Consider the following 21,377-nt stretch of genomic DNA (forward strand, 5'->3'; position numbering starts at 1 on the left):
TATTTAAAAAACGGTCAATTAACATCAACTTGCACTCTTGAGTACTGGTGTCTTACTGCTTTGTGAAGATATTGTGGCATATTTCCATTTCAAGTGACAGGAAAATCTAATATGCTACACAGATGGTTATGCAGATCAGCACACCCTGAGCATTAAACACATGAATGAGCTTAGAATAAACTGAAATTGGTATGACATCAAATGGCTTAAGACATATACTAATCAAGTATTAATTTCTACAGACTATCCTATTTTCTTTCTATATAGTAAAAATGATTGGCACTATTGACAACAGAAAACTGTGTTCAACGTTTTACTCAGTACACCACACATCATACTTAACTAATCTATCACTTTGCATGCCCCTGTAACACCACTGTTTTTAAAAACAGAACACTTTGGGGGTTTTAAGCAACATTACTACTCTTATCTTTCAAATTCCACTCTATAATCAAGCTGTATGTTAAATACAGTCCCTGCCCTCAATCCGAAGTTAGAAAGCATGAAAATGACTGCAACTTCAGTCTGATACACAAAACCACTGTGGACCAAGTGACATTCAAGAGACCTTAATACTTTCCAAATCTTTGGTTTTGATTACTTACAGGACCTTGTGCAAATTAGTAATGCTCAGCTTTTTGCCTACAGCACCCACTGCCACCCCCAACCCCCCCCATACCCCTTTTTTGGAATGATACACAAAAGGTATAACTTGTGTTAACCATATGCCCACATCTGACACAAGTAGCAGTGTTTAAAAATTAATTAATAACCTTAGAAACACCTTGTAATATTACTGGTACTGCATCACTGTATATAACAAAATGTTTCTACTGTGTTTTTTGTTTGTTCTTGGTTTTGCTGCAGTTTTGTCCATGTCTTTTTCTTTTAAACAATAAGCCTACTGTTCAATTGTTTTTCAAGACAGAATGTAAAATTTCAGTACATAGAGCTCAATTGTATTTATTTATACTTGTTTTCCACTCCCATCCACAATTCAACATTCTCTGCCAGCCATGCAGCGACCATGTGTCATGTGAAGGCTGGTATATCACAGCAATAAATTTTAAAGCCTATCTTTGAAACACCAGATATTTCCGATATCTGCAGTAGGCAGACATCAGACCAAAAAAAACCAGGCTCAATCCAAACAAGTTTATTTTTCACAAAATATATTGGGACAATGCACCAGGTCCATATTAATTCTGTAGCAGATAGAATACTTGATTCAGTTATACTGAGTGAAGGATATTTCCAAGGAAACAATCTCTGCGTGGTGCAAATCTGCAGGCAGCTCTTACTCAACTTTTTATCATCTTCTTCAAGTGGAATCCAATCTTACCTGAGGTACTGAAACTGCCTGATGTAGTTTTTCTCTGTCTGTTTTCTAGGTAGTGTAACAGATGAGACCACAAAGCAGACTTTCCCTAAAATTTAAAAAAAAAAAAACAACCAACCAAAACAGAAACTTCATTAAAGAAATCACTATCAGCTAAATAAACTTAAAACAAAAAGTTTAAATCACCACTGAAAGTACCAGCCATAACAATGACTTGATTTAAATATGTTTTTCCCTACAAAGCCATTGGTAAAAACCAGAAACGAAATACAAGTTGGTGGTGCTGAGGAACTGTAAAGAGGCTGAGAAAGAAAAACCAGAGTCAAACTACTGGGATCTAACGATTCTGGTAACAGGAAAAAAGCCAACTGAACTTCCTTCCTCATACTTCATTAACATCATAACAGAACATTTAAATGCTTGTAAAACACTATGTGCAAGCAGAGTTCTGAGGACATAACATGTACTATGTGTCTTTCCCACCCTGCCGCTCCAGCAGTGAAGTGACAAGAGATACAGAACCAGCCTGAGTAAACCATCTTATACCCAGACCAAGCCTTGTGCATTTGTTCTCTTGAGGGTAATACAGGGCTACAGTTGCATGCTGTCAATTTTTAGAACCCCAAAAGATCCCCCTCTATTTCATCAGGCAAAGGAATTAGATAATCACACACATAATACGACAACTCAAAATACAAACAAGACAATGAAAGCACATCAGCAATAATACTCCAATGCTACACATTATAAAACCAACTTAAAAGTTACAGCTTGGGATGTAGTATTTAGGCCAAAGTAAATCTGTCAAATGATGTTAAAAGGTGTACCTTGCTCATTGTTGCTTTCTTAAACTGCTGGTAGCTTAACGCAGAGTTGAGGAAATCTTTCACTGGCAAACTAAATAGATTCTTGGATTCATCCTAAAATCTTGCAAAGCCACAGAAAGGCAGCAGTAATCTAACAGGGGCTCTCAAAGACATTGATTGAAATTACTTAGAGAGGAAATTTATTAATATTACCCTAAATTATTATATTAACTTGAAATCCCAGGAAAGATTTTGCAGTTTTGCATTTCAGAAATGCAGTCATATCATAAAGCCATATTTTTATTTACAACTTTGTGCAGAAACTGTGACTGTAAAGCAACAGTTGTCAATTCTGCACTATCAGTGTCATCTAAAGTCATGTAAGTGGCTTCCTAAAAGTGAAGTAATTGTAGTTCATCTCTGAAATATGTTTTTTAAAAAACTCTATGTTTAAAAATCTCTGAATTTTAACAGTATAGCTCACAGTATATTTAACAGTATAGCTCACTCGCTGACATAAAGAACTAATGACCATGAGGGATTACTCCAGAAGTGGCCTGCCTCCAGAAGATAATGCCTAGAGTGTCTCTAACATCTGTGTTGAGTGAAATCTATTAAAAATATGTATTCACTGGTGAACTTTTAACAAAATTCAGAGCAGCTCAATATCTCATGTGTATACCTGACAGATCCAACGTGGAAAGCCAAAATTGCAAGTCTTATAAAAACATAAAAAGGGAGCCTGAAAAATACCATGGAACTGCTACATTCAAAATGGTATTTCTCTCAGTGAACACACACATGCACGCATAGTCTAGTGTTCAGCAACTGGTCTCCATGGCAAGGAAAACTGCAACAGCTCACATAAAGCAGCAAAGGGTCCTGCAGCAAACAGATGTCAACAATATGATGAATGTAAGAACTCATACAGCATACATATATCTGCCTGCTTCCTTTACTATCATGTTACTCTCCTTTAACTTCACCAAATAGCAATGACAATGCAAGCTGTATAAGGGAAAGGAACACAGCCTAAGGGAAGCAGTGGGACAGAGAACAGGCAAAAGAATAACCATAGCCTTCTGAAAGTTCAGACTACTTCAGTCATTAGATCCTATATCTGACAACTCTCCTGCATTGTTCTGGGCAAAGGAAGGTGTGGATTCACTCTGCAGGTGGAAGAATTGGCAGGAAGCTAATGTAGGATTTTCAGGGTTCATCAGCAGGGAAGAGGTAAAAGCAGGCATTGGTGGAAGGAAAGTCATCCTCATTACTATGCTCAGTTGTGAAAGATGAGTCTTACTTGGCTCCATATTGAAAAATTAAGTAAAACCCATGTCTAGACCAGCAGGCTTTTGCGAATTTAATAAAGGCCACAGCACACACAGAACTGGTGGTGCATCATAATATAAGATGTGCTGCACTTCCTCCATCAGGCCTCTATTATATTCCACCACTCTATTTATTCCACCATTCAGCACTGTTTGCTAACATCTGCAATCAATCCAAAGCATTAACCTTATGTAGGGTTGGCCGTCTGGTGGTCTGAAAGGCCCAAATCTGAGTTGAAGCAGAGTATACTGATGCTCTGTCTTCTAAGATGAAAGCAGTACAGCTTCTATCCTAAGTGGTATACAAGAGGGAAGGGAGAGAATCGCACAATAAATCTTCACATAGAGAACTGCTATGTAGTTTGAAGGAGAGCAGATTTAAACCCTGGCGCTTGGGTGTTGGGAACAGAGATACTGAATTACAATTTGACTGGACTATGTATATTTATTCTGCACATTCCTTAAAAAAAGAATAAGTTATCATTCTCACTGTCCTTGCTATTCCTTTGTACAAAGGAGGAGGAAAAGATAAAGGCCTTCCAAAATCCATCTAGTCCCACATGTGACTCCAAAACAGAAGGACAATTATGAGTTTCATAGGAAAAACAACACCCCTAACTAGTGATCTTGTATACATCACTTAACTATCCCTCTATCATTCAGGAAGAACAAAAATAGGAAGGCTTTTACTCTTAAAAACTAAATTAACATGCATGAAAACAAAATCCCTATACCATATCCCATTTAGAGCATCTTTAGCATATGCTGCATTCTAGCCTATGCAACTTCATTAGCAAAAGTATTAAGAACACCAAAAAAGTTCTATTTACCATCCTATTAAAAAAAAGAAAAAAACAACACCAAAACCCACAAACCAAACCAAACAAAACCCCCAGGTTAAATGGAAAGAAAGTCTTCCAAGAAGTCATCTGTGGAACCCATCTACATGTACACATGCACATACCCCAGAGCAGAAAGTGGAGACAGACAAGGAGGAAGTAACTGACATAAAAAAAGGCTGGAGGGAGACACAAGTATTTTAACACATCTATATGCACACAAAAGGTAGCCTCTGGAAGCAGAAACTGGAAGGGCGTAACATGACTTTAGGAAAGTGCACTCTGCAACATACAGAAGTATTTGTTCCTCACCTGTTTGACCTGCAGACCATGGCTCCATATCCTTTCTAAGAGGTCACACAGACTGGCTATCAGGGTATTCTCTTCCACACCTGTGATATTCACTTCACCATGACCTAGCTCCACAGCTTCTCGACCCATTTTTTCAACCAACATCCTCTTGGTCTCAAACAGGAGAAGGCAAAAATGAGTTAATTCTTTCCACAGAAACTTCCAAGATCACTTACACTTTTTAAATAACCAACAAGGAAGCACACGATAGCTAAGATTTGGCAGAGTAACTGGGTATACACAGTATTTCTGAAGCTAGTGCATGACTGCATTTCTTTTACCCCTGTCTTTCAAGCCATGGCTGCAGCAATGCTGACTACTTTACAGCCTCTTCCATCCTTCTAACAGGGGCTTGCAAATGGGCACATAAGCTTCCACAGAGTAACTCGAATAAAGGGAACAGCAGGATACAAATTCACAAGGGAGAGGCCTAGCAGCAAGGCCCTGCAACACAGGTCCTGAGTGGTTCTGAAGACTGATGAATGCTGGACAAGGAGCAATATGCTATGTCCGTGTCTTCCAAACGTAGGTGAACATGCACAAGTGCTTCCAAGTAGCAGGGGGATATGTTATTCTTGTGAGATCCCATTCTGTCAGAAGGGTGTTTCTGTTTAAACCAAACCCATTCTGGAGTGTACCTCCTGAGTTTCCTGATGAGCCACATCCTCCTAAATCATGCACAGCTTCATTCTGGTCAACAAAGCTCTCACCAACATTTAGAAGTACAGTCTCCCAGTCACAAAATATTCAATGCATAGTGACCTGGAGGGAAAATTACTAGGGAATCACTTCTGATCATCTCTTACACATTTTTTCACCTTTGTTGCTATTCTAGAGTATCCCTCAAATGAGTAACACTCCCTTAGGCAACACTCTTAATTGAGATGAAGAATCACCAGTTAGCCTCTAGCTTCTTCTCCTCACCTTCCCTGGTAATTTTTCTAACAGCAGGCTCACTACATTCACTAGAGTTGCATTTCCACAGTCTATCTTCAAGGATTTTCATCATTATATGCCTCTATTATAAAGTGAAGTGGATTATTTGGACAGTTTCATATACACAGAAAACTAAAGTAGATGCATGTACCAAACACAGTTTCACAAAGTTATATACAACTGCTGTATTACCTCCACTGACTTAAGGCAAGAATGTGTCTACTTGATAATTATTCTCTTTACTGTGTTAGTATAAACACTAACATTTAATTCAGATGAATATATGATTGAATACATACTGGTGAAGCATGTCTACAAACTAATGCCAAATTTCTTTGCTTAAGGCTTGAAAACTTACATTTCAGAAGTTTGTTAACCCACTTCCTTTAGTTATGAGAAAAGCTCCTGTATTTTCACCAGAACCTCCTCTTTTGGAATATTCACTCTTGTTGAAATAGTATAGTCTCATTAGTAATAACTCAAATATACTATAATAGACATGGCAGTGGGGTGATAAAGACCTATCACAATATTCAATCTTTCTATCATTTTACATTCTCTACCACAAATCTGCTTTATAAAGTTTCCATTCCTTGCAGAACTGCTAAATACATTATCTTTTCCTGAATTTCTCACTAGAATGCAAAATCCTTTATATGAATAAAGCAGAAACAGATGGAAGAGGAGAGTTCAAACATACTGGCAACAAAATGGTCCATAAAGGGTGAGTATGAGGTTCAAGAGAACAGAACCATCTCTGTGTTACCTTATTTCGGCATTCCTTCAACAAGCCTTCTACAAACTTCCAGTTTGTTTGCGCAATTACCGATGGAGAGAGGTTAGACAGTTTGGGCTGTCGAATAGTGCTGCCCAGATTCCTGGCTTCTTGGATATACTTCTATATTGGGGTAGAAAATTGACAAATACAGATAAAAGTGCAAGTGAGACTACTTTGCCAAGGGAAAAAGGTAAACTTATTTTTTGAACCCACACCTGGGCAATGAGGAGGAAAGGATTACATCCTCTTTCAGTATTATATTGGGCACTCGGGGTGCTAGCTCACTGGGAGTTAATTCCCCATTCATGTTACCTAACTAGTATTAGAACATACGTTGCTGAACAACAAAAACACAATACAAACTGCCAAGGATATCTAGATGCATAGAGATTCAATTGCTCCCTCCACCACTGAGAATTATCTTGTTATTTTTTCATATAAAATGGAAGTTTATAGTAATTACCCAGACCAAGTTTGGCAGACCAGTCTACATGAGGACTGCAAGAAAACTCTGCTTGGAGCTTGACAACATCTGAGATCTGTACTATGCCCTGCATTTCTTAAGAAATTCTGTTTCTTACATAAACAGTTTCAAAATGCTACTAGCAGTTCTCAGCTATAAAGCATCTGCAGTTTTGAGCAAAATACTTTCTTGAACTCAATATACTCAAAAGAGCTTTTCAGCTCCTGTTATTGCCAAGGAGTTGCCACTGTTTTCACCTCAGAGGCAAGAATACTATTACAAATGTTTTGTGATCAGTACAGCTGATCATTGATTGTTTGAGGCATGGCCAGCTATGACTAAGTTATAAAGTCCTGCATAGGCACTGACAGAATGCTAAGGATTAATACGTATTTCAGATTAATAGGCAACTTCTCTAGCTTACACTGAAATAATGACCAACCGAAACATCAGTGAACAGATCATAGGATTATAGAATAGTTAGGGTTGGAAGGGACCTTAAATCATCTACTTCCAGCCCCCCTGCCATGGGCAGGGACACCTCACACTAAACCATGTCACCCAAAGCTCTGTCCAACCAATCCTTGAACACTGCCAGGGATGGAGCATTCACAACTTTCTCGGGCAACCCATTCCAGTGCCTCACCACCCTTACAGTAAAGAACTTCTTCTTCCTTACATCCAATCTAAACTTCCCCTGTCAAAGTTTTAACCCATTACCCCTTGTCCTATCACTACAGTCCCTAATGAAGAGTCCCTCCCCAGCATCCTTATAGGCCCCCTTCAGATACTGGAAGGCTGCTATGAGGTCTCCACTCAGCCTATCCACGCAGATAAATTTGTCAAACACAGTACAAGCTTTGTAGAGGGAAAACCACACCTTCTCTATCAGCCTTATACTAAAGAGCTATGATATATACATTTAACTATGCATCTTTATCCAGGACTATGATCACAGTCATATTGTGCATTGGACATACCAGATAACGTTCTGACACAGATTTTATAGAGGGCATGAAGGGCCAATCATGCTGGTCCCAGACTAAACATAACTGCAACGGAAGTTCTGACATGGAAAAGTCCAGGTGCTGGCAGGACAAGTTGGTAGCAAAAAGCCAAGCAGACCATGCAAAGTGAAAAGTGGTAAGCACATAAGAAGTAATAAAAGCATGCAAAACAGAAAAGGAAGAGAGTGAAGACATAATACAATGCAGAACTCCCAAGCATTCAACATAAAAATAAATTCATAAGTAATGAATCTGAAAGGAAAAAAGAAAAGATGGGGTTTAGTCATTGAATTGGTTTAAACTCTGCCCTCCACTGGGCACAAATATTTGCAAGTTAAAAACCACTAAGCTTCAATTCCACAGAGTTTTGTTGGCTGCCCCAAAGCTTCGATATGTCTACAACTCACAACACTGCACTTTGAAACCACTGCCTCCTCCTCAGCCTGATCCCCAGTGTTCATCTCAGATTGGCCTCCTCCCCATTCTTTCACACTGAATAGGAAAGTCAGTGGTTCACCTGGGAGAGGGGTTCAATGTTCAGTCAGTATTATGAAATCAAAAAGGTACTGCATACAACCCTGAAACACCAGTACAGATTAATCTGGCAGTTAATCTGTATTTGTAATTCTTTTTCCTCACAAATTATTTGCCTTGTGTGACAGAATAATTCCTACAGGATAATCAACTTATGAAGGATCAGTTAAAAAAACAAAACAAAAGCCCCCAGAGACTAGAGGTAGACTTTTGCCTTTGTGATTACCTAATTGGTATCTCAGGAGTTCACGCGTAAGTGTTAAAAGCAATAATGAGGTTACAAATCAACTATTCTTCACTTCTGTTACTTCTAAGTAAAAAGTACTTTAGAGTTATCTGATCATAGAGAACATGTCAAAGCCAGAAACTACTCATAGGTGGGTTTTTATTATGCAGGCATTCTTCTGTTACATGGTTATGAATGACATAGATAACACTATACTTCAACAAATTTTAAGAAACCAGTGAGAAAATTCTGGAAATTAGTACATTGGAGAAACAAACTCATCACTACATTAAAGAATGAACTGGACAGGCAAAGATATTTGATTTCAACAGCACTATCCTAAAAGACACAAGACTATAAAATTCCAAATGAAGCTTTTCTGAAGATATTTAACAAGGCATGAGAATATTGTCTTCAATGAAAAACATACATTAAACAAAAGTAAAGCTTTGGGTTACTAAACAAAAAAAAATAATAATTCTGATATTTTAAACCAGATTATTTTCAAAATTACCCATAAAATCAACACCTGGTATAACAGTTTGCAGTCTGTATCATACGAATCAGAAACTGTACTGTAATTAGTTCACATCACCCAGATCTTTCAAAATCTCTTCACCACAAACAATAACTGTCAGCTATAGTAACTGTCATTAGAGAAATTATCAGTTCAGAAGGTGGCTAAACCAGCACCAGCCTGGGCTGTGTAAAGGCAGACACAAACCTGACAGTATGGATGGGGTTTACATTCCCACCTTAGTATGAGGTTGTGTGTCAATCTGCCATCTTAAGAATTTCTTTATGATCTACAGAGAAAAGCCAGGCAACTCCAAAAGGCAATGCTTCTGATTTTAGGATTAAATTAATCACTCTCTGGAGGTGATTCTCTTTTCTCCATCAAATACACAAAAGCAGCCCAGGGTGACTAATTTACTTAGAAACAGGAAATAGATGACTAAAAACTTAAGTTTAATTTCTCCTTCCTCCCCTCCCTTATATTAAAAAAAAGCCAACAAAACACCCAAACAAAAAAACACCAAACAAAAAAAAACACCAAACAAAAAACCAAAACCAAACCCACTCAAAACACAACGACAAATAAAAATAAACCACCCCACAAAATTTTAAAGCATGTGAGAACATTTTCAGGGAACTCTCCCTGTACATGGGATGAAATAATTTTGTCCTGAGAGGGGGTAAAAATGGCTTAACTTTAGAATAGGCAAACTAAGAAATTCTGATCTGATAAGGACTTTCATTTGTATTAAATACATATAAGGGAGAGCAGAGATGGACTGCAAGTAACTGTCTAGGCATTTCATAAGTGTTACAGAGCATTATTCAGGCAATTAAGGGGGGAAAAAAATCAGATCTCTATAGCTGAACAATTTTCACCTCTCTCTGATCATTGTCAAGACGCAGGTGCTCTGTGTGTTGCTTCTGTCTGTCCTTCCGTCTCCACTGTGCAGGAGCATTTCTCTTTGTCCACCTACAGACAGAAGAATATTATTAAATGTCAAGAGTGAGGTGAAGGGCAGTGGTGAAAATAAGTTTCTATCTTATTGTATGTTGAAGATTTTGACGTTAATTACATCGGACAAAGTGCAACTGCAAATACACACAAAAGAATCTCTGTACAAGAATCCAACGTGAGGCAACCAAAGTATTTAAAAAAAACAGAACGTTTACTTGCTTCGTATTTTTCTATTCCTTTGTGATATATATTTGCAGTTTACACCACCTTCTTCTTCCTTCAAAGTTTTTATAAGAAGATATCCTAAAATATTTGCTTGGTCTTAACTGAGATCAAGTAAGGAGATATGCTTTCACATCAACAGTAATTAAAAGTAACGCAAAATATAACAATTTTAACCTCAAACTTAATAGGGCTTTCTTAACTAAATTTGCTTCTGGAAGTTCAGAAAAGAGAAAGAAAAGAGCAGGGGGAAAAAGGGGAAAAACAGCAGGGAAAAAAAGGAAAAGGAGAGGAAAATAAGGAAAAGAAGAGGGGGAAAAAAATAAAAATCAAGAAAAATAACAAAAACCCCTTCAAATACAACCCACCCACATCATCTGATTTGTGCTCACAAAAAGATACCGGATTTGCTTTCTAATATCTCTGCTTTAGTACCATTCCATAGACCTTGCAAAGATCCAGCACCTGTTGTCCTAGCTTACTCACTTGTTGCTTGCTGGTCCAATGGATAAAACATCAGACTGAAGCTTGGGAAAAAATCCAAGCTCGTATTTCCCTTGTCCAATTTTCATGTCCAGTAAGTGCGGGTGGACTGCCGTGTGATCTATTTTTGCTAGCCTTAATTCAATAGATTTCTCTGAAACAGTAAGAAAGATTTTTTTTTAAAGGTGTCTTAATCAGACAAGTATCTATAATCACACATCCTCAACTAAAAGCGGATGTCAAATTTAAGAAAGGGGGTGAAAGTTTCTTAGTGACCCAACAGGTACAACAGTACAAGAGTGCATTGAAAAAAAAGAAAAAAAAAGAAGCAAAAAAAAAAAGCAAAAAAAAAAGCAAAGAATTGCCACCAAAAGGAGAAAAACATTTATCCTCTTTAAGCTCAAACATTTTTCACACATAGCATGCAGGAAAACAGCTGAGTTCAATTAAACTTTACATTAATTTCATCTCACACCTCAGCTTCCAATATAACATTTAGTTTCCCCCTTAAACTTTATACCTCAGCTTTTTCGGTCCTTTCATTTGGGCTTGTTTTTGGGTTTTTTTGAGGTTTCAAAGCATGAATCGTTACTTAATGTTTACCACAAACAGCACTGACTAGTTGTATTTTCTTCAGTGTCAAGAAAGTGGCTTATTACTCTTACCAGCCTCATCAATGGTAGTGCACTTTTGATACATGGATGTTCGCAGAGTTGGTGTCCTAACGTTTAGCAGCCTAATTTTATCCACTCTGGAATCAAATACTCTCAAAACAGGGTCTTTATCATCTTCATCATGGCACATAATCTTATTGTCAATAAAAGATGCAAACATCTGGGTCTCCAGGAATCTTGAGAGGAAAGGCAAGTAAGGTTCAGGCTGGTCTGACAAGAAAGATGCCTAACAGACAAGATGAGATAAGAGAGTTTGGGAATCTTCAGAGAGATACATCCACCAAAAGCACCAATTTTGCTAATCAATGACATTTTATAGAGCTCTGGTGCCACTTAAAGCCTAGTTTTATTACACATGTCAAGTCTATCTCAGAAGCATTCTATATGAAATCTCCAGCTTCACGACAATCACCTATTATATAGCACACCAATTATTTAACTGTGATTTTAGTATTTACTTAATTTTCAAAAAATTTCAACAGAATCCCAGCTAACCACAGCAACAGTACCACAAGTGTGGATATTATGTACTTCTGACTGGACTCATAGCCTACAACATTGATGAGAATCTTTTCATATGATTTGATGGGAATCAGATTAACGCTTTAGCAGGCAGTGCTACAACATAATCTTCATCCCCGTGAACTATCCTGCTGACAAATACCTGATCTCCAGTAAAGAAGACAGTAGTAAAATCTGAAGAACTGGGTCTTATGTTTCCCTAGAATAGAGCTAGGAAAATGTTTGGTACACATGTACGTAAGTGTCATGTGAAGTGAAACAAAGGGGTGCAAAATCACAAAATGGAATACAGAAACCTTTAGAATCAGTTTCGGGTCATGTTAAGTTTGATGGCTTTGTAACAGCAGCAACGGAAAATCACTGAGGTGCATGATACATAGAGGAAAAAAATAGAGTACAGCTAGAGAACATACTGAGAATTCTCACAAGATAAATCGTTATAGTTGTGACATAGTTTAAGAAAAACAGTCTAGAAGAACAGGACACAGGGATAAGGAGTATCTGGGAACCACAGGTGTCCAGGATGGGCTACAGTTAAACTAACTGATAAGTAGGAGGATGGGAGGATTATTATGTCTCTGGTGCTAACAAAACAAACTGGTATGAACATCTACTGCGCATGCTTCAAAGGCTGCCAGAAGTGATGAAGATTGTTGGAAGAAGTAAACGACCCTCAGAGACCACCACCACAATTCTGCACGCATGCGGGGAACTTTCTGGAAAATTATGTAATCCATACGTAGCCTCATGAATATGTACGTATGCCCAGTGGCTATAAAAGGACGGCTTGTGTGGCAATGGGGAGACACACGTTAGGAGGAGCTATCCCCCGTGTCTCCCGGCGCCGCAATAAAGAATACCTGCTTGTCAGCTTGAAAACTTTGTTGGCAAGTTTGTTCCTGGAGTTTTCTCCGAATCAGAAGTCATGGTTTTATTAACATATTCAGAAAATTCCTCTAGTTAAAAAAATAAAACAAACAAAGTATTTTCACTAGTGATATTAATGTCTAACCTGTATATCAACGTTGAAGTGAGGCTTCCTAAGCTATTTTTCTACAGCAAACTGTACTTTACTACACTATCCTTAGAAGCATATCCTTATCCCTCTAAGCATGTGTATGCATGCATTCTTCCACGTACATTACGTGACATTTTTGGGGAACACTGAAATTTAAGGAATAAAGTACAATTTTGAGAGTACCGTTTTTCATTTTATGGCTGAATAAACAGAGTCTTAGGTTTGAGTACTGTTTTAGTCCTTAAATTCACATAGCTTCTTATTACAACTTACTTTATCAAAGTTCTGCATCTGCTCCCTGTTTGTAAACCAAGATTCCTTGTCCTGACTGGGTTGAATAACAAATACTTCATAATCTGCAAACATCTGTGTAAAGCGGTTGGCAAAAACTTCACGGATTTGAATGTTCAGCTGGTAAATCTTGAATTCTTCTTCATCGCACTGAATTTTAAGATCCTTTTTGCTGCTGGTCTCCTCTCGTACCTCCAACTGAGAAAGTAAGAGAACACACAAAACATTTGTATTGTTGCTTTGTGAGGTATTCCTGATATACAAGCTCTTAATCTGCCACTCAGCTCTCAAGTCAACATTCCAATAAAGAATTAAAAAAAAAAAAAATTAGTTTTAAGCGCTATAATAAAACATCAAATAAATCTAGAAAAAAACCACTTTGTCTATAAAAGTTCTAATTTCAATAATAAACTATAACCTACTTTAGCACTAAAAAGGATAGATAACAACCATACACATGCCCTGTATGCCATACACTTGATTCACTTTATTCTACCCTTGAATCACCTGCATAGGCTTTTTAGTGGTTTTTACTACCCCTGCATATTAAGCAAATACATATTTCTGTCTGGTGTAATACAAGTCCAGGTTTAGTACTGTTACAGTTTAATACCTACCAACTTTCAAATGAAGATAGAAATGAACAGTAAAAAGAAGCCATGCATCTCTAGTAGCTAATGTCCTGTAACTTCAGTCTTCAACAATGTAATGCACAATTCATCACTACACAGACCAGAGTAATTTTAACTGAAAATGCATTATATTTCATTAAACACATGGGCTAAGATTTATGAAAACAGCATTAAGAGATTCAGATATTCAGTTCATATTAGGTTTGATAGGAATTGGGTATTTAGGGAAAAAAAACAAACCAAAACCAAGCCACAAGCATTCATGCACTAGTTTGAATACACATTTACAACCCCTGCCTTCGTTAATTATTATAAGAGGCACCACCACACATAATTGACATAATATCCAGAGCTTACAACATCTGCACAATGATGCAGTTGCTGCAGCTGTCCCATGCTTCTCAAAGCACCTTGGTTATAGCAGTCTAAGGCTGGCTATAAATAGCATCATATAGCCATGCTCCCTGCTAAAGAGTGCTCTGCTATTCAGCCATTTCTTCTAGCTGCCTCTCATAAGGAGCACTTGGCATCTATACATTCTTCATTAATTGGGTATTTGGCATTAAGCAGATTTTTTAATTACATATTTGAGAAAATTTTGACAGTTACAACCTATACACTCCTATCATCATAAAAAAGGCTAGTAAAATGGGATTTTTACTGCTATAGAAAAGAGTAGAAAAGGCTTGAATGTGCAAAAATTAAAAAGACCTGTACTTTTCCCACTACTTCCCAATCCATTCAGCAAAGGAGCCAATGTTTCTTAGCAATTTTCCCCTCAACAAGAATAAAACAATGCAAAAGAAAAACCTGAGAAGAGGAACACAGCTGATCTGAGCATCAAATCCGGTCTAGTAACCAAATGCTCCTTCTTGTAACCACCCTGCAGCTCCCTCCCCACAAAGAAGCTCTCCAGCCGATCGCAGGTCACACAATTTCTATCTATTTGGCACCACCTGTAGCCCAAGTTACAGGGTAGGAATCAGACTCAGCAATGAAGACCTGGTCAAGATAATTTAAACATGCAAGAAATAAAACCTTAGTTTGCTGAGAAAATCTTCACTGCGTTCCACAAAGGCTCAAAAAACCCACAGTGGACTTTCAGGCAATATCTTTTATGAAAAAGGGCCACAACTTTTTTCCCCAATTCTGACTGCCAAAAAAAAAAAAAATCTAACCAGGGTCACCATGAGCTGTGCACATCCACTTGCTGGGAATCAGACACTAATGCAATTTAAAGTATCAACCAGAAAAAAGCATCATAGTATCCCTCTGGCAAACATACAGAAGCAAAATTATACATACGCTACATACACATTCTACATACAGAATGGTGTAGAATATACATATTCTACCTCTTCCTACACAAAGATACCTACAGAAACCAAAATTGGATCCTAGCTTCAGGATTACGTGGATGTCAGTTTTAGCCATGTAAATAGTAGGACAGTGGTGTACATTTAGAATAAATCTTAAAACCAAGAATAAACAAGGCAAGATGATTTTTAAAACACATTACCTTGGCAAAAAAACACTTGGGAGGATAGCCAAAGGTCTCCATAGATGATGTGGGATTAAACTCCACCCCTCTCTCCCCCCCAAGCTTCCCCTTGTCTCTCAGATGTTCACAAGGTTTGTGAACATGTTAACATAAAGTTCTTTCTGGTGAAGACAAACAATGTCTTTGAACCATGACTTCAGACAACCTACTACTGAAGGTCCAGAGAGTGCAGATACCTTCACAGCTTACCTTTTCGAGACTCACACCTGTTCTTTTAACAAGTGCTTGGAGTCTTGCAATAGTCTCATTTTCCTTTAGCAGCTCATAGGAATTCAAAGGTGATCCTGCTATGTTCCCATTTCTTTTATCAGAAACCAGGTCACATGCTCTGAGGCTCTTAATCTTGGAGGCACTTTCACTGCAGTGAAGGTTTCCCTCAGGTGGAATTCCAAAAGCCATTAGTATCTCTGAAATTTCCTGAACGAACTCAAGTTTATTTGGGAATTGGGGTAGGTCTTCTGGCAGTTCGATGAAATGGTTGTCTATATCCACAAAGCACAGGTTAGCCTGGGATTTAATTTAGAAAAGGATACTAAGCATAAGGGTCATATTTTACTCACCTTTGGATTTTGTGCTTATTAAAAGATTCAAATTGCATCTGAATCAAAAAAACAAAAGAAACAAATTGCATTTGTTTGGTTATTCTGTAAAACACACTTGCCCCAATCATAACTGAACCGCTCAGCTGACTTTGAGAAAAGCAGCATAAGGCCTACACTTCCAGGTTTTTCAAGAAGGTAACTAAGAAAGAAGATTAATTTTAAAGTTGTTTACTAGGTACAAAAGAGATTGTAGTACATATGAGGTACAGATGGGTGATTTTTTCATACACATACAGTTAGATTTTAACTTAAGGATATTTGCAATACTACTTCATACACATGCATACAACTGCCTGTTTCTCAGATTATCAGTCCACACTTCTAAAAGGTTTGGCGAATTCCATTCTAAAAGGTGTACTGATATTGCAGAACATTGCAGAAGCTGCAATAGTTACCTTCTCTTTTCTGTAAGCAACTTGAGAACTAATGCAGTTCCTCAAACAAGCTTAGAAGTTTGTTACCGAGGAAAAAAAATAACTGAACTAGTTTCAATTCTGTTTCCCTGTTCTCATTTTACATCAAAAAAAAAAAAAAAAAGGAAAACCACCTATGTGGTTTCCACAGCAACATCAAAAGAAGCTATGTTCAAGGTTTACCTCACCCTACATTGCAAAATCTGTATCAAATGGTTTCAACATTACATAATCACATACATTAAAGTAACAACCCTATTCATGTGTGAAATCAGCTTTGAAAATTAAGTATACAAAAGAAACATTGCTTTCCTGTAGAAGCATTCAGTTTTTCTTCACTGCAGAATTAGCATGGACTGCCACTTGTCTGTTTAGCCTTCTCTATACAAAATCCCTTCACCCAGATTATAGGGTACTTTCAACCTAGCTTCATCGCATTATTCTAGGAGGCACATCTGAACTCAGGTCTCACTATGGCTTTGCAGCAAAAATACGTACCAAGTCATGAGAGCTAACAGAACTCCAGCTACTTCTTATGATTCACTAAGTGCAGAAGGATGGAAGCACTTTCACAGTTTAATAGGAAAAAAACAATTGGAACAGATTAACCTCACACAGAATCAGTGATGCCAGAAATTTGAGCAATGTACAAAAGCAGCAAATCATCAGTAGGGACCAAGTAATTCCGGTAGGATTTTGCTGTGGGACTGATCATAAGCAGACTAGGATAAGCTGTATAAAGTAAATCACAAATTGAATTAGGTGTTGCAAATGCACCCAAAGTCAATAAATACAACTGAGAGCTTGATTCTGAAACAGCTTCTGGTGCACCCTATAAGAAGTTTCTTATTTTTAAAAGAGGGCAGGTGTCATTGTTCAGCTTTCCCCAGTATCAAATTGCCCAAACACGGCAGGTGGAGTGTGTATCTACCTAATAAGGCAGCTCCAGTGGTAGGCCAGGGATGCACACAGAGTGAGTGCATCTGTCTTCTCATTCAAAGGAACACTTGGCACAAAGGGACAGCATGTACACAAGTACTCTCATGTTTCAAGTAAGCACCTGAATTTAGGAGTAAGATTCCCATTATGCACATGGTTCCATGATAATTAGAAGTCAAGACAGCTAATGTTTATCAGGAACACTCTAAGCGCTTCAAGACATGAGAGAAGTAAAGCCTTGAAACAAGGCACAATGCCTATCAGTCAGTGCTGAGGGAAAAACTAAAACTGTTTTTCACAAGCAGTCTGCAAAATGGCAAGACAGACTCATTAAGAAACTCTACAAACAGTTTAACTGTATTACTTCCTTTAATTCAACTTTCCTTATTCTTTGGATCATCTTACCTTAGCACAGATTCTGCAGAAAACATCACCCTTGTTTAAGCTTAGTTGTATCTATAAATTGCTTGGCCAAAAAGTAGCTAAACATTAACCTTACAGGTGTAGAGATTCTAGTCTTCACACCAAAAATAAACTCCTTGCCAATGAAGAAAAAGACAAATTTAATGCTTGCTGAAATTCCTTATAACTATCTGGGCTCATCTGGGTAATTCTTCCAACAGTCAAATATCTCTTCTGCAGAGTTTCTCTTTAAGAGCAATACACACAGTTTAAACTCTCTAAGTCACTGATGATGATGGCTTATCAGCCACTTACTATCATATTTCCCAGAATCTGCCCTGTATAGAAGAAAAAAATTAGTATGTTAGTGCACACTCTAAAGGGTGTAAAGAAAATTTCTGGAGACACTGCACTTATTGAGGGCCTGGTTTTCAACACATAAGGTAGAGGATTACCCAGAGCAGCCTAAGCAAATGAGACTTAGTAGATGGCTTTCGCCTTTTTTAACTCAGGGAGACTGAGGTCATCCTCAAGGATTGCATAAGCACTTCCGAAAAGGCCATGTTCCCCAAGGAACAAAAATGGCAAAGACACCTTACTTCACAAGCCCTTCAACAGGTACCAAAACAACACTTTCCTGTGAAACTGAAATCCCAAGTAAATAAATCATCAGTAACAGGCACCAAAACACTAAATCTCACAACACTGCTATACTACAGATCCAACAGAAGAGAATACCAGTAAGGGCCCCCCCTTTAAAAGGCAAGAGAAATGAAATGACACTTTTTATTAAATGGTGGCTACCCAAAGCATTTTGCATTATAGGAACTAGAGAAGTATATAAAGTAGAAAAATAAAGGAGTTCTTTGATCACAAGGTTTTAGTTATTTTGTTTCTAGAGGCAGCACCACTGAATGAGCTGTGAATTGTTGACAATGCTGTTTGTGTCTGTGGACATACGGATCACGATTTTACACATACAAAATTAAATAAAAGACAAGCTACTTGGCAACATGTGTAAGTAGAGAAGAAGAATATACTTATATCAGTTGCCTGGTATTTCAGGTCTCTGGAACAGACAAATATTCTTTATTCCTTCCTGAAGTATCAGTTTTCTGACCAAAAGGAAACCTCTTATAGTTATGCACCACTTTAATAGCAGACTGTTACAAGACAGAACACATAACATCATCACACAATAAAACCTTCTTCTGAGACACTACACCAAGGAACAAGAGTGACACATCATAATGTAAAATCTTTCTTCTCATAAACTGTTATCATCACAAATAATGGGGTGTCCAGGTGAACGTTTGACAAACCTTAGAAATGTGGATGCAAGTCAGTCAATGATCATGTCTGATACCAAAGCCTGGTCCCCTGAGGTCAACAGCACAACCTTCCACTGGCTCAGTGGGGTGTGGACTACACTCATCAATTCCAGAGGCAGAAGACAATTGCAATTCTTTAGTTTGACCTCAAGTACAATAAGAGCCAAACCCACACACAGATCTAGCAAGGCCTGCATCAAAACCCATATCCTTCCTTTCAGCTCTGTTCAAAAATGTAGAAGGAAATACTTTAGGTTCTGCCCAAAGGATGTCTAAGGAGGAAGTAACATTCACTAATAATAAGGTCCCACCCCACTGACATCCTAAAGAAAAAATATGCTTTATTTTAAACATTAATATATGGTATGCATACATGGTATGCAAACAGATACCTAGAGCAATTCAGAACAGTTAGTTCTGATAGCACAATCACCACCACTTCAATTCTCTGTGCAGCCCCAGTGCTTAAGGTATAGGTCATATATGGGTTTTCAAATGCCCTCTTAGATAGTCAGACTGAAACATGGCTCTGAGTTAAGGATTCTGCTTGAACACAGGACTGAAAAACTAAAACCCTCTCATCAGCAGCATGTGTCACCTTTGTGCATTAGGTCCCAACCTTGCAAATAACCACCCACTTCACTTAACACACAGAAAACATGGATATATAGATTTATACACACACAACTGGCTTTTGGAAAGTGTGTTTACATTGGTCCTAAATTCTAAAGGACGCTCCTGTGCATTCCTGTAAGCAAATAGTGACCTTCTGCATTTATTCTCAGCATTACTGTTCTTCACGCCAACCCAGGATTTGTGATTGAGAATAATTTACAGCTCCAGCTTTCAGTAACATGAATTTTACTCCTCAAGTGGCTGTTTAACATTGAAATACAGGAAAACATAACACTGAAGTCTGTCGATAAATGTACAGTATTATCAAGGTTTTATCACACCAGCAGAAAGCCTGAGAATGCATACAAAGCAGCAATTATATTTTAAAGTAACTATTTTGGTCACTCTGGCCTAAACGTATTGGCATCAATATATCTTCCTTATCTTCTAAAGCAACGTACAAAAATAAAAAACCCTCAAAATTTGTTAAGATTTAGCACTGAATAACATCTTTAATGGTTGAAATAAAAATACTGAGAATATATATTTCTTATGCTAGCAAAGAGCTGGATTTCAGCTTTTAAAATCTTTCAACTTTTCTAAATGAAAAAGCTTTTAGACCCAAGCCCCTTGAGATGACTTCATTAAAAACAAGCTTTTATAATGAAATGCTACTTTTGTTTGATTTAACCAGTGCTGGAAGATTCTGTGTTGCTTATTTTCACTCAAAATATTTTTAATTTCCACCATTCTCTTGCATTACAGAGTGGCAAGATGCACATACAAATCCAATAGCATGAAATGGCCCAGATTAACTTGCTTGTTGAAAATACATTGCTACAGCACTGCAGAAGTTTCTTTAAAAGGAAATTCAAAAGACACATCAAAAAAGCAATCTTATTTTAGTACTTGCTGAGTTTATGATCTGCAAGAAAGCTCATTTAACCATTTTTTGATCAATTTTACCGATAAACAAACCACACTTGCCAGCAACATCTGAAACATGTTCTTCCCTTCCCCTTTGATTTCTGCAGCACCTTACTCTAAGCACCACTTCTCACATGCTTCCCTTTTCTCTTCGAGTTCCTTACAATCCTCTGATGCAGCCACCAGTGAAACCACAAGGATGCTCAGACATACAAAAAGAGCCCTCCGCAAAATAAGAGCAAGATTAACTTTTAAGTGCACTGTACCATTGACATGTACAAGAAACTCAACCCTACAGTAAGCTTCCAGCCTTTGTTACAATTTTACTGGGCCAGTCAGGTTTTCAAGTAACTGGTGAACTTCAGTGAACTCCCCATCAGGCACTGTTTTCTGATGCACCCAACAGATAGCCTAAACTACTTATGCAGTAGATGTTCACTGAAGATTTTAATCATCATCTGACAAAGCACCAACTTCCAGAATTCAGCTGGGTTTCCATGCTCCCATGGTAAAACATTCCCTTAAAGCACCAGATGTGACCAAAATATGGGAGACTGCCACCACAAACAAACTAAACCAAGCCTTATGATACGTGCAAGACTTAAACCACACCTGAGTTAGGAGAGATAGTATTTTCACACATATTAGCCTAAAACACTTT

At 37.8% G+C, this 21,377-nt stretch overlaps 1 protein-coding gene across 9 annotated transcripts in view; it reads right to left on the bottom strand.

Annotated features, from left to right (window-relative positions):
- DENND5A (DENN domain containing 5A) overlaps nt 1–21,377 on the bottom strand; it is a 70,537-nt gene that overhangs the window by 15,733 nt on the left and 33,427 nt on the right. For 5 of the 9 annotated variants that reach the window (XM_057418248.1, XM_057418243.1, XM_057418249.1 and 2 more), the window contains 9 exons: nt 15,677–15,994; nt 13,277–13,492; nt 11,455–11,689; nt 10,793–10,943; nt 10,006–10,099; nt 6,369–6,500; nt 4,628–4,780; nt 3,664–3,768; nt 1,343–1,427 (listed from right to left, as the gene is read on the bottom strand). In XM_057418248.1, coding sequence (XP_057274231.1) covers nt 1,343–1,427; nt 3,664–3,768; nt 4,628–4,780; nt 6,369–6,500; nt 10,006–10,099; nt 10,793–10,943; nt 11,455–11,689; nt 13,277–13,492; nt 15,677–15,994 — 1,489 coding nt within the window. Of the gene's footprint in view, nt 1–1,342; nt 1,428–3,663; nt 3,769–4,627; nt 4,781–6,368; nt 6,501–7,823; nt 7,932–7,990; nt 8,368–10,005; nt 10,100–10,792; nt 10,944–11,454; nt 11,690–13,276; nt 13,493–15,676; nt 15,995–21,377 lie in introns of those variants that run through there. The other 4 variants (XM_057418246.1, XM_057418245.1, XM_057418251.1 and 1 more) reach the window with 3 other exon arrangements.

This window comes from Pezoporus wallicus, unplaced genomic scaffold (assembly GCF_028554395.1).
Source record: "Pezoporus wallicus isolate ANWC-B61680 ecotype Strahan unplaced genomic scaffold, APGP_CSIRO_Pwel_v1 contig_2025, whole genome shotgun sequence".
Taxonomy (NCBI): domain Eukaryota; kingdom Metazoa; phylum Chordata; class Aves; order Psittaciformes; family Psittacidae; genus Pezoporus; species Pezoporus wallicus.